The sequence below is a fragment of the Jaculus jaculus genome, chromosome 3 (assembly GCF_020740685.1).
Source record: "Jaculus jaculus isolate mJacJac1 chromosome 3, mJacJac1.mat.Y.cur, whole genome shotgun sequence".
Taxonomy (NCBI): domain Eukaryota; kingdom Metazoa; phylum Chordata; class Mammalia; order Rodentia; family Dipodidae; genus Jaculus; species Jaculus jaculus.
This window is the reverse complement of record NC_059104.1, coordinates 59,982,904-60,000,276: the sequence shown is the minus strand read 5'-3', so window position 1 is coordinate 60,000,276 and position 17,373 is coordinate 59,982,904. Positions and strand designations below refer to the sequence as shown.

Sequence of the window (17,373 nt, the reverse complement as noted above, 5' to 3'; positions counted from 1 at the left end):
TTCACAGGCAAACACCTTAACTGCTAAGGCATTTCCCCAGCCCATCATCCTGTTCTTGATGGATTGTTTTTATTCTTTTGTTTGTTTGCCTGTTCTGTTTTTCAAGGTAGGGCCTCACTCTAGTCTAGGCTGACCTGGAACTTACTTTGTACACTCAGTCTGGCCTCAAACTCAGCAGTATTCCTACTTCTGCTTCCCAAGTGCTGGGATTAATGTTGTGTGCCACCAGGTCTGGCTGGTTTTTTTTTTTTTTTTGGTTTAATATTTTATTTTATTTTTTAAATTTTATTTATTTATTTGAGAGCGACAGACAGAGAGAGAAAGACAGATAGAGGGAGAGAGAGAATGGGCACACCAGGGCTTCCAGCCTCTGCAAACGAACTCCAGACGCGTGCGCCCCCTTGTGCATCTGGCTAACGTGGGACCTGGGGAACCGAGCCTCGAACCGGGGTCCATAGGCTTCATAGGCGAGCGCTTAACCGCTACGCCATCTCTCCAGCCCAATATTTTATTTTTATTTGTTTATTAGAGAGTGAATGGGCACACCAGGGCCTCTAGCCTCTGCAAAAGAACTCCAGATGCATGTGCTACCATGTGCTTCTGGCTTTACATTCGTTCTGTGAAGTTAACCTAGGTCCTTAGGCTTTGGAGGCAAGTGCCTTAAAAACTAACATCTCTCCAGCCCCTAGCTATGTTTTTGTTCTTACCTTGAAAGAAAGATTGATGGATTCACTTTGCCAGCATATTGTGGCATTAGCAGTAGACATAACTCCAGGATGCAAAATTAAATGAAATTTCTTTATGTCAAAGATGTAGGTAGAAAGTTCATTTTCTGTTTTATTTAATCTAGTTTTATTTGTAAAAAAATAAAAATAAAAATAAAAAATAAATTAAAAAAAATAGTTTTATATGTGTGTGTGTGTGTGTGTGTGTGTGTGTGTGTGTGTGTGCGCGCACATGTACCAGTGTCTCTTGCCACTGAAAATGAATGCCCATTTGTTTTTATATGGGAGGCTGAGGAATTGGACCTGGGCCAGAAGGCTTTTCAAGCAAATGCCTTTAAGCTCAGCCATCATCCCAGTTCCAAGAATTGGATTTCTTTCTTTATTATTATTATTATTATTTATTTATTTATTTATTTGACAGAGAAAGAGATAGAGAGAATGGGCACGCCAGGGCCTCCAGCCACTGCAAACAAACTCCAGATGCGTGCACTCCCTTGTGCATCTTCCTAATGTAGGTCCTGGGGAATCAAACCTGGGACCTTTGGCTTTGCAGGCAAGTGTTTTAACTGCTAAGCCATCCCTCCAGGCCTCGTTTTTGTTTTCCAGGTAGGGTCTCATTATTGCTCAGGCTGACCTGGAACTCATTCTAGCTTAGGCTAGCTTTGAACTTGAAGCATTCTTCTCTCCTCTGCTTCCCAAGTGCTTGGATTAAAGGCATATCCCACCACACTCAGCAAAAATTGGTTTTCTTAATCACTGTGGTAGCAATCATAACTGTAAAGCCACTATTGTGGCTCATGCCTTTACTCCTAGCACTCAGGAGGGAGAGATAAGAGGACCCCTGTGAGTTCCTGGCCTACCTGGGCTAGAGTGAGACCTTATCCCAAAAAACAAAAACAGGCTGGAGAGACCTGGAGAGATGGCTTAGTGGTTAAGCGCTTGCCTGTGAAGCCTAAGGACCCCGGTTCGAGGCTCGATTCCCCAGGACCCATGTTAGCCAGATGCACAAGGGTATGCCCATGTCTGGAGTTCATTTGCAGTGGCTGGAGGTCCTGGCGTGCCCATTCTCTCTCTCCCTCTGCCTCTTTCTCTCTCTGCCTATTGCTCTTAAATAAGTAAATAAAAATTAAAAAAAAAAAAAAAAAGACAGGCTGGAGAGATGGCTTAGCAATTAGGGTGCTTATTTGCAAGCCTGAAAGCCCAGATTCAGAACCCCAGTATCCACATAAAGCCGGATGCACAAGGTGGCACATGCCTCTGGAGTTTGGCTGTAGTGGCGGAAAGGCCTAGTGCACCCACGCTCTCTCTCCTCTCTTGCTCTGCTTGCGAATGATAAATAAAAATTTCTAAATGAAAAGAAAAAACACAACTAATTTTGCCTACAAATGTACTGCTTTCTGAAAGTGCTGCTTTTGTTTTGTAGGATCAGAATCTGAGGTGGTAAGTCCAAAATTTTCATCCTTTAAGTTTTTATTTAACCATGAAGTTTTCATCTATCAAGTGTATTTGAGACCGAACTTGGGATAAGCTTGCAGATAATTAAGCAATTCCATTTATTGGATTAATGAACTTAATATATAATTTAATTTACTTTGATTTGGTTTTAGTATGGTCATCATGATTATTTCCCCTTTTTTGGAGGTAGAGTCTCATTCTAGCCCAGGCTGACCTGGAACTCACTTTGTAGACCCATGCTGGCCTTGAACTCACAGCAACTTCCTACCTCTGCCTCCTGAGTGCTGGGATTAAAGGTTTGTATCACTACTCCTGGCCCTATATTTTCAGTATTAAAAAATTATCACATTTGTTTAGGTTAAATAGTAATATTCATTTGTTGGGCTTTTTACAATAGGCTTAATGTAAAATTGAAAATGTTCCTATCTGGTTCATATTTCCCATCATAGCCTGTAGACAACAGAATGGCATTTAGATAACAAGGAACACACACACACACACACACACACACACACACACCCCTACCTTTATCATTAATACAAGTTGTTTAGTGGTTTTTGTTTGTTTTTGTCCTCCCTCCCATGTGGGGTCTCACTTAGCTCAGGCTGACCTTGAACTCACTTTGTAGTCTCAGGGTGGCCTCAAACTCATAGCAATCCTCTTACCTCTCCCTCCTAAATGCTGGGATTAAAGGCGTGTACTACCATGCCCAGCTTTGTTTTGTCTTTTACCACAGCTAGGATTTAGATTTATTTTTCTTTGTTCCAGAGTGATTTGTGATTGTTCTGGTCAGTATCTCCACTTGATTTGATTAAATTCAGATACTTCTAACTCTTTAACACTGCAGAGGAATTCAGAGTTAGATTTAGCACCTCTAGAATAGTCTCTCCTTCCCACAATCTCCCATCTCTTCCTTTTTTTTTAATTTAGGGACAGTTTAGAGGCCACCTATGACTGAGAACAAGTTCTTTCATCTTTATATAATCTTTACTAGTGCACATGTAGTTTATGAAAGTATGGATTGGTTTAAGACTCACTTTCTTGGCTGGGTGTGGTGGCACATATTTATAATCTCAGTAGAGGCAGGAGGGTTGGAAGTTGGATACCAGCCTGGGCTTCATAGTAAGTTCCAGGTCAGCTAGGGCTAGATAGTGAGACTTGTCTCAGAAAGTGGCAGGGTAGACCTGGAGAGATGGGTTAGTGGTTAAGGCTTACCTGTGAAGCCTGAGGACCCAGGTTCAATTCCCCAGTAGTCATGTAAGCCAGATGCACAAGGTGGTGTATGGGTCTGGAGTTCATTTGCTATGGCTGCAGTCCCTGGTGCGTCCAACGTCTCCCTTTTTCAAATAAATAAAAGTCATTTTCTTTTTTTAAATTTTTTTTTGTTCATTTTTATTTATTTATTTGAATGTGACAGAGAAAGAGACACACACAGAGAGAGAGAGAGAGAGAATGAGTGCACCAGGGCTTCCAGCTACTGCTAACAAACTCCAGATGCGTGCGCCCCCTTTTGCATCTGGCTAACGGGTCCTGGGGAATTGAGCCTTGAACCGGGGTCCTTAGGCTCCACAGGCAAGCACTTAACGGCTAAGACATCTCTCCAGCCCCCCCCCCCTTTTTTTTGAGAAAACTTTGTTTTGTTTTGTTTTTTGAGGTAGGGCCTCACTAGCTCAGGCTGACAAGGAATTCACCGTGTAGTCTCAGGATGTCCTTAAACTCAAGATGATCCTCCTACCTCTGCTTCCTGAGTGCTGGGATTAAAGGCATGTGCCACCACGCCTGGCTGCTGCTGCTGTGTTAATTTAATTTAGTTTATTTTTATTTTTTTGAGACACACAGAATTGGCATTTCAGGGCTTCTAGCCAGCGCAAACTCCAGATGCATGTGCAACCTTGGGCTTGTGTCACCTGTGCATCTGGCTTATGTGGGACATAGGAATAGAACATTAGTTCTTAGGCTTTGCATGCAGAACTGCTAAGCCATCTCTCTAGTCCTCATTTTATTTCTTCATGGTTACCGAATGTTGTAGAGATGTCTTAAATGCAGTCAGATAGTCTGAAGTACTGTGAGTGTTTGTTCTTTAATAGCTTTCAGTGAAGATTTCATTGTTAAGCCTAATCTTAAAAATGGTCAGTTTTAGTTAGGCATGGTGGCACATGCCTTTAATCCCAGCACTCAGGAGACAGAGGTAGGATCACTGAGTTCAAGTCTAGCCTGAGACTACACGGTGAATTCTATGTCCTGGGCTAGAACAAGACAACCTTGTAAACAACCAACAAACAAAAAAAATCCAATCTGAACTTGAAATTGTGTTTTAGCCAAGTATAAACTTGAACTCTTTATCCTTCTACCTCTACCTTCCAGGTGTTGGGATTACAGGCATGCACAACCTTACCACTAAAAATGATTAGCCAGGCAATGGTGGCGCATGCATTTAATCCCAGCCCAGTACGAGGGAGGCAGAGGTAGGATTGTTGTGATTTCAAGTCCACCCTGAGACTAGAGAATGAATTCTAGGCCAGCCTGAGCTAGAGAGAGACCGTACCTTGAATCCCCCTCCCAAAGAAAAATGATTGACAAAATGTTAATGTTATGATTAGTTTAGGGAGTTATTGCATATAAGAACTGGATATATTACATGAATAAAAACTTTCTGGCCAGGTGTGGTGGAGCAAGCCTTTAATCCAGCACTTGGGAGGCATAGATAGGATCACCACTCTGAGACCACATAGTAAATTCTAGGTCAGCCTGGGCTAGAGTGAAACCCTACCTTGAAAAATAAAAAACAAAAAAACAACAAAAAAAATTTTTTTTAAGGATATGATTGGAAAATTTTATTCATTCATTTACTTACTTGTTTAAGAGAGAGAGAAAGTACGGGTGTTTCAGGGTCTCCTGCCACTGCAAAGGAACTCCAGGTGCACGTACCACTTGTGTCGGGCATGGGTACTGGGGAATTGAACCCAGACCATCAAGCTTTGCAAACAAGCACCTTTAACTTCTAAGTGAAAGTTTGTGTTTTGCTTTGAGACAGGGTCTCACTATGTAAATTAAGCTGGTTTAGAAGTGCTCCTCCTGCCTCAGCTTCCAGGTGTTAAGATTGCATGCATTTGTGACCACACGCAGCAGAAAGCTTGTGGTCATAGTCAAATGAATCAAAATGATGAGCTTTCTAAGTTTTTGGGAAGAATAGTATTATTTAACAATTAAACATATGTTTTGTCCTTGAACAGAAGTTTTCTTGTAGTTACTAAATGTCAACAGGTATATAACTGGGTAAATTAATAATACATGTGGTTTGATATATACAGTTATATCAGATATATACAGTATATACAGTTGCTAAATTGACTTGTAAAAGTCTTTCTTATTAAACTTTATAAACATTTTACATAGTCTCCCACCAGCCACCCTTATCCTCCCTCGTTAATCCCCTCCACTGAACTCCCTCTACTTTGCTGTTATTCTCTCTTCTATATTGATATCTTTGTTTTTTTGCCCTTCTCCATCATCTACAACAACCTGTTGCCTTTCAACTTTTCAAAACCAGTTTGCATCCCAGAGGACTCAGTCAAAAATCAAGTAAGTATTTCTTTTTCATAAAACAATGTAGGATAATATGCCTAGAGAGGAGAAAACTGTCATTTGATGGTAAATAGGTCCTTACTATGTCAAGAAAATTGTTAGAGCTTTTGAAAATGTATAAGGCTGTATGCTTATTAGTGTTTATATAAAAATTTAAATAACTTCTCATCTATAAGCTTTCTTATCTTGGTTCCATATTATATCACCTCCCTTTTTTTTTTCTTTTTTTGTTTTTTTGAGGTAGGGTCTCACTCTAGTCCAGGCTGACCTCGAATTCACTCTGTGTTCTCAGGGTGGCCTTGAACTCATGGTGATCCTTCTACCTCTGCCTCCCGAGTGCTGGGATTAAAGGCATGCGCCACCATGCCCGGCTACCTTCCCATTTCTTAAAGGAGAGCTTCGCCAATTAAATTGATACTATCACATATGTAAAGAAGTTAGGCTAAGCAAAATTGTTTCTTGTGGTGCTAGGTATTGATCCTGTAAAGGCTTCCTGCATGGTAGGTAAGCGAGTACTGTATCAGTGAGGTATACCTCTTGTCCTACAGTTTATATTAAGAGTATTTTTTTTTAATCTATTAGCAGAGAGAAGGAGACAAAAAATGAGAATATAAATAGGTGTGTTAGGGCCACTTGCTGCTGCAAACAAGTCCCAGATGTATATGCTACTTTGTACCTGACTCTGCTTAGGTACTGGGGAATTGAACCTAGGCTGTCAGGCTTTGCAAGCAAGCATTTTAACTGCTGAGCCATCTCTGTAGCCCTAGATAAATTATTTATAGGAACATTCTGCATAAGTTGATTGCATTACTGAGGGTAACAATTGCAATAATGAATAAGCAACTAGCAAGCCTTTGACTTTGTTTATTTATTTGTTTATTTGGCTTTTCAAGGTAGGGTCTCACTCTCTAGTCCAGGCTGCTCTGGAATTCTCCATGTAGTCTTGGGTGGCCTCGAACTCACAGTGATCTGCCTACCTCTGCCTTCCAAGTGCTGGGATTAAAGGCATGCACCGCCATGCCTAGCATGACTATTTTAAATTACTCACTAGCAATGTATGCAACTTTGTTTTTTACATTATTTATTTATTTATTTGAGAGGGAGATAGAAAAAGGCAGAGAGAGAGAGAGAGAGGGAGGGAGGGAGGGAGGGAGGGAGGGAGGGAGAGAATGGGTGCCTCAGGGCCTCTAGCCACTGCAGACAAACTCCAGACACATGTGCCTTCTTGTGCATCTGGCTTGTGTGGGTACTGGGGAATCAAACCTGGGTCTTTAGGCTTTGCAGGCAAACGCCTTAACCGCCAAACCATCTTTCCAGCTCCAGCTTTAATTCTTAGGACTGTAGCCGAAAGAAACAGGAAGAAGCCGGGCGTGGTGGTGCATGCCTTTAATCCCAGCACTCGGGAGGCAGAGGTAGGAGGATTGCCATGAGTTCGAGGCCACCCTGAGACTCCATAGTGAATTCCAGGTCAGCCTGGGCTAGAGTGAGACCCTACCTTGTAAAAAGAAAAGAAACTTTGGCTTTGGTCTAGACCTTTGCATCTTGAGTGAGTTGTGAAGTTTAACTGTAGGCTTTTAAAGTGAATGTTTTTAATCAACTTTAAAAAATGACTTAAAATGGCTTACAAAGGTTAAAGACAATTTGTAAGTGTGTTGTGCAGTTCTGGGAGTATAATAGTGGCTGGCATTCTGTCTGGAAAAGTCATCTATGACAGTCATACTTTTGTTTTTGGGTAATGAGTTTATTAGTAATATAGCAACCAAAAGAAGAAATGTAAAGCAACAGATAAAGAATAAAGACAAAGGCTGGAGAGATGGCTTAGCAATTAACACACTTTCTTGTGAAGCCTAATGACCGAGGTTCAATTCCCCAGTACCACATAAGCCATATACACAGGGTGGCACATGTGTTTGAAGTTAGAGGCCCTGGCATACCCATTCTCTTTCTATCTGTCCCTCTCAAGTAAATAAAAATATTTTAAAAAATAGTAGACAAGCCAGACACTGAACAACATCCAGCCTCTCTGAAAAATGAAGAACAAATGGCAAACAGAACAGAACATCAAGACAGGCCCTGAACACTATCCAGCAGGAATGGCTGAGTATAGTCCCTGTGAAGAGTAGCAGAAATTAATGGCCAGGAGCTAACACTATTATTTTTAAAAATATATTTTATTTATTTATTTGAGAGAGAAAGTGGCAGATAGAATGGGTGTGCCAGGGCCCCTAGCCACTGCAAATGAACTCTAGTCACATATGCTTCCACGTGCATCTGGCTTAGGTGGGTATTGGGGAATGGAATCTGGGTCCTTAGACTTCGCAGGCAAGCACCTTAACCACTAAGCCATCTCTCCAACACCCTGCTTTCTTGGCACTGGGGGTTTTAAAAGAATGTTTTATTATTTTTTCTTCACTTTAGGATAAATTAAAAGTCCTAAACTCTTGGGGGGGGGAATAAAAGTGTTTATCTTATCATTAGGTAGGAATCAGAATGTAAAACTATTAAATGGTATATAATTGGCAACTGTTTAGAATAAATTTTATCTTTTTCTTTGAGGTGGGTTTCACTCTGGCCCAGGCTGACCTAGAACTTACTATGTAGTCTTAGGGTGGCCTCAAACTCGGGGCGAGCCTTTTACCTCTGCCTCCCAAGTGCTGGGATTAAAGGCCTGCCACACCTGGCGGATTTCATCTTTAATGTTAGCTTAAGGTCAGTGATATTAGAAAACTATGTAGTCTTTTAAATATACTGGAAAGTTTTGGACATACTGTTACATAGAGTTACATAAAGTTGTTTGAGTCAGCAGCTTTTTTTGTTGATTTGTTCCTCAAGGTGGAGCTCTTGTTACCTATCAAACTAGTTTTATTTTGACAATCTTAAAATTACAAGTGCTGTTTTAAAATTTGTTTTTAAATAGGTATGACTGGTATCAAACAGAATCACATGTAATCATCACACTTATGATCAAGAATGTTGAGAAGAATGATGTAAATGTGGAATTTTCAGACAAAGAGGTAATTAGTCTCAACCATTTTATTTTTGTAGAGATTAATTTTTTTTGTGGGGGGGGAGTCTCACTCTAGCCCACGCTGACCTGGAACTCACTCTAACCTTAGGCTGGCTTCAAGCTCACAGTGACCCTCCTACCTCAGTTTCCCAAGTGGCTGGGATTAAACATGTGAGCCGCTATGCATGTGGGAGGGACTCCAGCTGACTGACTGACTTTTTTTCATATAAATAAAAAAAAATTTCATATGGGAATTAAATGCTACTATTATTTGTAAATTTAGTACGTTACTGAATAATCCCAGATTATTAGATACAATCTATTTTTTCCTAGGTAATATGGAAAATAGCAAACAAAATTTGAAGCAATTTAAGTTTTGGGATAAAAATATGTGTTTTAGGTTGTGGGATAGCAAAATAATGCTTCCATTTGTTTTGAGACAGAATCTTTCCTTTAAATTTGGAATGCAAAGCAGAACCTAGTTTTTGTTAGTATAATAGATGATTTGGTTATATTGACATGGTATGCTTCATAATAATATACTTGAGGATTGGGGAGATGGTTCAGTGGTTAAAGACACTTGATTTCAAAGCCTGCTAGCTGGGTTCAGTTGCCCAGTATCCATGTAAAGCCAGGCTCACAAAGTGGTGTGTGTATCTGGAGTTTCTTTGCAGTGGCAAGAGACCCTGACAAACTCATTCTCTCTCTCTGTTACAAATAAAAAATTAAAAATACTTTGAGAATTTGGAAGTATAGTTAGTTGTGTGTGATTTGTAAGTTTTAAAATTTGCTAAACACATTAAATAAATATGACTTAATAACTTGATTTCTTAGCATTCAGTGGATAACTATCATAGTCAGTTCCAATATTGTTGGGATAAGTATCCAACCAGACACAGTTTATTGGAGGAAGGGATTTATTTCAAGCTTACAGATCCAGAGGAAGTTCCATCAATGGCAGAAGCTAGCTCCCTTTCATAGATCGAAGCTGAGAGAAGCAATCAGATAGCCAGCAAACACAAAAAGCAGCAAGCAAGCTCAGACCTCTTGCATACCTTTGGGCTGGAATTAAGGTCTGACGCCCAGTGACATACCCCCTCATAGCAGGAGTTTGCCTAATAGAGGCTGAAGCTGCTGGAGGCTTATGTAGCAAGTTTAACCTTAATAAAAAATAACTGAAGCTATTGGGGACATACATTCAAACTATCACAAGAACTTATAATAGATTTAATTTTTTTTTAATTTATTCACAAGCAGAGAGAGAGAGAGAGAGAATAAATTAGAAAATGAGTATGGGAATGATTGGGCATGCCTGGGCCTCTTGCCTCTGCAAACAAACTCCAATCACTTGTGCCACTTTATGTCTGGCTTTACATGGGTACTAAGGAATTGAAAACAGGCTGGAAAGCTTTATATACAAGTTTCTTTAACCATTGAATCATCTCCCTAGCCCTATGATAGATTCTAAAAGCAGTAGTGGGGTAGAATTATACATTTTACACATGAATATTTGTTTTGGTTATGTGCTATATCATTTTGCTCTTGTGTGTTTTCTTGAGATTTGAATGTTAACTGTATGCAATTAAATATGTTTAATATTATGAGACATTATTTTCTGCTAGTATATATATAAGAATTCTTGAGATGGGGAGGGGATATGATGGAGAATGGAATTTCAAAGGGGAAAGTGGGGGGGGGGGGGAGGGAGGGTATTACCATGGATACTTTTTATAATCATGGAAAATGTTAATAAAAATTGAGAAAAAAAAGAATTCATATAATAGTTGCCAAATTTTACACACACACATATTGAGGTTCTTAAATCTGATATTCCATAGAGTGAGAACATGAACTGCCACTTTGCTAAATTCTGCATTCAGTATAAATGACCCTTTGTTATAAATTTCAAATTGTGATGTTAACTTTGTTTTTATTAGTTGTCTGCTTTGGTGAAACTTCCTTCTGGAGAGGATTATAATTTGAAACTGAGGCTGCTTCATCCTATAATATCAGAGCAGAGCACATTTAAAGTACTATCAACAAAGGTAAGCTAATTGAAAACGGTTGTCACTAGTAATACTTTCAAAACAATTATTAGTGAACTAATCATTTATGTATGATAAACTTGTAGCTTCCCTCCCCTATGCCCCCTTCTGGATATCAAACCCAGGATCTCTTGTGTGTTAGGTAAGCACTACCATTAAGCTACATCCTTAGACCACGTAGATCCTTTTAAGCTATATACCATTAAATTAAATGGGATAGGTATATAAGTTACATTCTCATTGCCAGGACATAATGTTATAGTCCATGCAAGAGAATTACAGACCACCACACTTCATAAGCCAAATGAGTCCTTTATTGGTGCAGCCAAAAGTGGGCTAATGTCTGGGAGGACTGTCGACCCCAAAAGAAGGTAGAGTAGGGTTTATAAAGCCAAAAACCACAGTAACATACCAGGTGTGGGCCAGATAATAGAAATTACAGTTAATGAATAAAATTAAACCAGGGATATAGAAGTTAAACTTAATCAAAAACAACCTTCAAGAGCCTCAGCAAACAGTGATTTTCTTGGTATAGCAGGTGTAGTAACGTGGGTAAGAATGTTGTTAACAAGGATGTGGTCTTCTGGGTGGGAGAGCAGCGCAAAAATGGAGTTACTTGGCAGTTCAAGAATAGCCGACTAGAAGCTTAATGGAAGGAAAGGTTAAGCTTACAGTTTCAAGGTGAGGCTTCATCAAGGTGGGAAAGGCATTGTAGGCTAGAGAGAACAACAAGGGGTGCTGAGTTATAACACATGAAGGTGCAATTCCAGGTAACCTACTTCTATTTCCTGCAGCAAGGCTCCATCTCCTAGAGGTTCCACAACCATCACAACTAGTGCAGCCACTGGGCATCAAGTGTAAACATGAGATTCATTCAAACCAGCACAATGGACAAATAAGAACAATAAATTTTAAGTAGTAAGGCTTTTTTAAATACAATGGACTGTAAAAATCCACTTAGTTTATGTGGTGTTTATATATTTATTGAGATACTGTAATACTTTTCAGTAATTCTTTAACATAAATATATTATTAATTAACCTCTTTCTAAAATTTGATACTATTACTATGTTACTTTTGCTATGACTGAGTACTTAACAAGTCGGTTAACAAGAAGAAAGGGTTTGTTTTGCCTTACGGTTCCTGGGATTATAGTTCATTGTGGTGAGGAAGTCATGGCAGCAGGAGTAGGAAGCCACTTGGTTACATGGCATCCAGAGTAAGGAAGCAAAGTGTGAATAAAAAGTAGGGTCAGGGGCTAGAGAGATGGCTTAGTGGTTAAGGTGCTTGCCTGCAAAGCCAAAGGACCTTTGTTCAGTTCCCTAGGACTCACATAAGACAGATGCACAAGGGGGCACCTGCATCTAGAGTTCATTTGCAGTGGCTGGAAGCCCTGGCACATCTATTCTCCTCCTCTCTCTCTCTCACCCTTACTCATTTACTCTGCCTCTTTCCCTCTCTCAAATAATTGAACAAAAATAAAATAAAATAGTTTTAAAAAATAAATAGTTTTAAGATGGGCGTGGTGGCACATGCTTTTAATCCCAGCACTTGGGAGGCAGAGGTAGGAGGATTGCCGTGAGTTCAAGGCTACTCTGAGACTACATAGTAAATTTTAGGTCAGCCTGGGCCAGAGTGAGACCCTATCTCGAAAAATCAAAAAAAAAAAAAAAAATTTTTTTTTAAAAGGGCCGGGCTTAGAATCTTAGGACTGCCCCCAGCGACCCACTTCCTCCAGGAAGGCTTTACCTTTTAAAGATTCCATAACTTTCTCAAACAGCTGGGGCCTAGTGTTTAAAAATGTGAGCCTAGGTTGGGCGTGGTCCCAGTACTGGGGTGGCAGAGTAGGGGGATCACTGTTCAAGGCAGGCCTGGGACTACAGAGTGAGTTCCAGATCAGCCTGGGCTAGATTGAGATCCTAATTTGGGGGAAAGACATGAGCTTATGAGGGACATTTTATATTTAAACACAGCAGTGTCTCTTCTTAAGAATTTCTTACTTTGTTCTTGTTTTGATATAAAAGTGCTTTTATTTATTTATTTTATTTATTTTTTGTTTATTTTTATTTATTTACTTGAGAGCAACAGAGAGAGAGAGAATGGGTGCGCCAGGGCCTCCAGCCACTGCAAACGAACTCCAGACATGTACGCCCCCTTGTGCATCTGGCTAATGTGGGTCCTGGGGAATCGAGCCTCGAACCAGGGTCCTTAGGCTTCACAGGCAAGCACTTAACCACTAAGCCATCTCTCCACCTCTACGTTTATTTTTTACTCTGCAGTAAGTAGTTAAAAATAAAAACAAAAAAATCTATAAGAATGAATCTGCTCTTTTGGGATGTGGGTGATTGTTGTTTTGAGGTAGGGTCTTGCTTAGATAAAGCCCAGGCTGACCTGGAATTCACTATGTAGTCTCAGGCTGGCCTCGAGCTCACAGCAACTCTCCTACCTCAGCCTCTCCTGAGTGCTGAGTTTAAAGGTGTGTGCTACCATACCCAGCTTGTTTCATTTTTTTTTTAACTGAAGTTTAGATTATTTTGAGGGAATACTGAATGTATTTAAATTATAGTTTGATACACACACATACACATACACATGCATATATATTTCAAGTAGTCAAATTAGTATTTAAACTTTTGTTGTTGTTGTTGAGGCGGGGTCTCACTCTAGCCCAGGCTGCTCTTGAACTACAGTGATCTTCCTTCTTAAGCTTCCTTTGTGTTGGAACTAGTGGTATGTGCCACCATGCCCAGCATTTTTATTTATTTATTTATAATATTTATTTATTAGCATAGTGGGGCTCATGACAGGGTCTCTGGCTACTATAATGAAGTCTGGACACATTTTTTGCTACTTTTGTAGTTCGGCTTTATATACATGCTGGAGACTTGAACCTGGGTCAACAGGCTTTGCAAGCGAATGCTTTTAACTTCTGGGCCATCATTGTTATACCTTTCAAAAGAGGTAGCTAGTAGTATAATTCAGTAGAAGGAATACAGAAAATCTGACGGGTATGGTGGTAGCTCAGGCCTGTAATCCCAGCAGTTGGTGAGGTAGGAGGATTGCTGTGAGTTTGAGGGCTGTCTAGGCTATAAAGTGAGTTTCAGGTTACCCTGGGCTAAAATGAGTCCCTGCTTCCAAAAAAAGAGGGAGGGAGAGAGGTAAAGCAGAGAGATTGTTCCATTAGTTATGCTTTCTTTGTGTGTATGTGTTTATTTTTACATAGGTATCAAGAGGACAACCTCAGGTGCCATTCCTCAGGTGCAATTTTTCTTTTTTGTTTTGATTTTGTTTTTTGAGTCTCTCAATGGTGTGAAGCTCATCTGTTTGGACTGGCTGGTCAGTGAGCCCCAGAGATAACAGGTGCTTGCTAGGCATTCTAAGGATCAAAGTCATGCTTGTAAGGCTAGCACATTACTGACTGAGCCCTTTCCCTAGCCCCAGCTATGTCTTATGTCAATATAAATATATACATGCATACATCTAATGGCATACATAATATTTTATTAAATAAAAAAATTGAAGGTGTAAGGTCATGTGGAGTGTCTTGTTAGGCAGTTAAGGTCAGGGTTGACTTGAGTCAAGTTGACAGTGGTGTAGAGAGTTGCGGAAGGAAGGGCCAAGTGTAGAATTAGTTTTGTATTTGCTGAAAAAGGTTGTGCCATTTTAAATATTTGAAGATTGTCAAGAACAAAGCCAGCGAATTAAGAGGCAGATAAAAGAAACAGGTTTTTGGGATGACACTCAGAGAAAAGGGATGAAATCTTAATAGTATTGCAGCTTGTTGCTGGTCCTGGTGCAGGATTTGGGGGTTCAGGAGGGGTCCCCCATATTTAAGAACCCCAATTTTGGGTCCTTCCTATTACTTATTTGAGAGAAAGAGAGAGACTAGGCATTGCTAATGAACTCCAGATGCATGTACCACCTTGTATATCTGGCTTATGTGGGTACTGGGAAATTGAACCCGGGTCCTTAGGATTTGCAGGCAAGAGCCTTAACTGCTAAGCCATATCTCCCGTCTGCTTGTCCTATTTTTAACAAAGAATTGATAAAAATGGTTTCAAGATGAATAAGTCATGGGTACTTGCCATCAAAGATAAAGCCACAGGACCCAGGTTCAGCTCCCCAGTACCCGCTTTAGCCAGATGCACAAGATGACACATGCATCTGGAGTTCGTTTGCAGTAGCTAGAGGCCATTATGTGCCCATTCTCCCTTATCTGCTTTCTCTCTTTTCAAGTAAATAAAATAAAAAGGAATAAATTATGAATTAAATTTATTTAGAGAGAAATCACAAATTGTGGGATTTATTTAAAGAAAATGTTTATTTGTTTTTTGTAAGCTTTACATGGGTCCTGGAATATCAAACATGGTTTGTTAGGCTTTGCAGGCAAGCATCTTAACTGTTGAGCCATTGCTCCAGCCTCCTACGGTTTTATTCTGAAAGTTATTTATTTTGTTATGTTGCTATAATCTCCATATATTCTATGTATAGCTCTTAAACGGCTTTTGCATCGTATTTTACAAGAAATAAAAAGAATTTTTGAGCCTGGCGTGGTGGCACATTCTCTTAATTCCAGCATTTGGGATGAAGAGGTAGGAGGATCATTGAGAGTTTGAGGTCACCCTGAGGTTACATAGTGAATTCCAGGTCAGCCTGAGCTAGAGTGAGACCCTACCTCAAAAAAAAAATTTTTTTTTTGGATAACTATATCTTTAGAGAATTAAGTGATGGAATCTTTGAATTACTTCCCTTTTCAAACAGCAGAGGGAGGCAGTGTTCCAAGATCTCAAAATAAATAATTAGGACTTTTTTTAATTTTCTTTTTATTTTTTCTTTTTGAATTTTTATTAGCATTTTCCAGGATTATAAAAAAAAATCCCACGTTAATTCCCTCCCTCCCTCCCCACACCTTCTCCTTTAATAATTAGGACTTTTATGTTTTAACACTTAAGGGGAATGTATTCAAATAATTTGCTTTCCATGTGTTTAGTTTCTGGAATGTATTTCACATATTCACATATCTTGACTCTGAGTTGAGAAAGTATGTATTTTGCTTAACAATCTGTGGTTTTAAAAGTGCTACTTTCAGGGCTAGAGATATGGCTTAGTGATTAAGGTACCTGCAAGGCCTAAAGACCCAGGTTCAATTCCCTAATATCCACATAAGCCATATGCACAAGGTGACGCACTTATCTGGAGTTCATTTGCAGTGGCTAGAAGCCCTGGCACACCCACTCTCTCTTCTATCTCTCTCCAATAAATAAATAAATAATATCTTAAATGATATTTTTAGCCGTATATGGTAGTGGTCACCTTTAATCCCAGCAGTTTGGGAGGTGGAGATAGGCGGATTGCCATGAGTTCAAGGTCACTGTAAGACTATATAGTGAATTCCAGATCAGCCTGGGCTAGAGTGACACCCTACCACTTAAAAAAAAAAAAAAAGCCGGACGTGGTAGCACACGCCTTTAATCCAGCACTCGGGAGGCAGTGGTACGAGGATCACTGTGAGTTTGAGGCCACACTGAGACTCCATAGTGATTTCCAGGTTAGCCTGGGCTAGAGTGAGACCCTACCTCAAAAAACCAAAACGGAAAAAAAACTTTGTTGTTATTTTTGTTGTTTTTTTTAAGGTATGGTCTTGTTCTAGCCCAGGCTGACCTGGAATTCATTATGTACTCTCAGAGTGGCCTCAAACTCACAGCAATCCTCTTACCTCTGCCTGGCTCAAAAGTGTTTTTTTTTTTTTTTTTTTTTTTTTTTCCCATGGGTATTTATTTGTTTATTTGAAAGACAGTGGGGGGTTGGAGGGAAAGGCAGATAGAGAATGGACATGCCAGGGCCTCTAGCCACAGCAAATGAACTCCAGATGGACCACCTTGTGTATCTGGCTTCAAGTGGGTATTGGAGAATTGAACCTGGGTCCTTTGGCTTTGCTGGCAAGTATCTTAGCCACAAAGCCATCTCTCTAGTCCTATTGGGTTTTATTTTATTTTGGTCTTCCGAGATAGGGTTTGACTCTAGTCCAGGCTGACCTGGAACTTACTATGTGGTCTCAGGGTGGCCTCGAACTCAACGGTGCTCCTCCTGCCTCTGCCTCCCTAATGCTGGGATTAAAGGCATGCACCACCACGTCTGGCTCTTGTGTTCTTTTCTTAGAGATGAGGTCTCACTCTAGCTGACCTAAAACTCACTTTGTTGCTCAGGCTGGCCTCTAACCCTTTGGATATTCCTGGCTTACCCTCAAAAGGGCTGTGGTTACAAATGTGAGCCACTACACTTGGTGCTTATTTCTGGTTTTAGGCAGGTACTAACATACCTGGCTATATCTTTGTTTTTAAGATTCAGTGTTTACCCCACCTTAATGCTAGAATGAATGTTGCATATCCACCTGCACCATTATTTGTGTTGTTAATTTGAGTGAAATACAATCATTTATTCTTAAATATTTCACAATATATTACCTGTCTTTTAAGCAGATTTTTTTTTTTTTTAGGAGTTTTAGGGTTTGCCTATTTTGTTGTCATTTTATTTATTTTTGAGAGAGAGAGAGAGG

General features: G+C 39.9%; 1 protein-coding gene across 1 annotated transcript in view; it reads left to right on the top strand.

Annotated features, from left to right (window-relative positions):
• Positions 1-17,373, top strand: part of Sugt1 (SGT1 homolog, MIS12 kinetochore complex assembly cochaperone) — a 50,842-nt gene that overhangs the window by 16,491 nt on the left and 16,978 nt on the right. The window contains exons 7-10 of the mRNA XM_045145456.1: positions 2,149-2,165; positions 5,731-5,762; positions 8,683-8,779; positions 10,710-10,817. Coding sequence (XP_045001391.1) covers positions 2,149-2,165; positions 5,731-5,762; positions 8,683-8,779; positions 10,710-10,817 — 254 coding nt within the window. The remainder of the gene's footprint in view (positions 1-2,148; positions 2,166-5,730; positions 5,763-8,682; positions 8,780-10,709; positions 10,818-17,373) is intronic.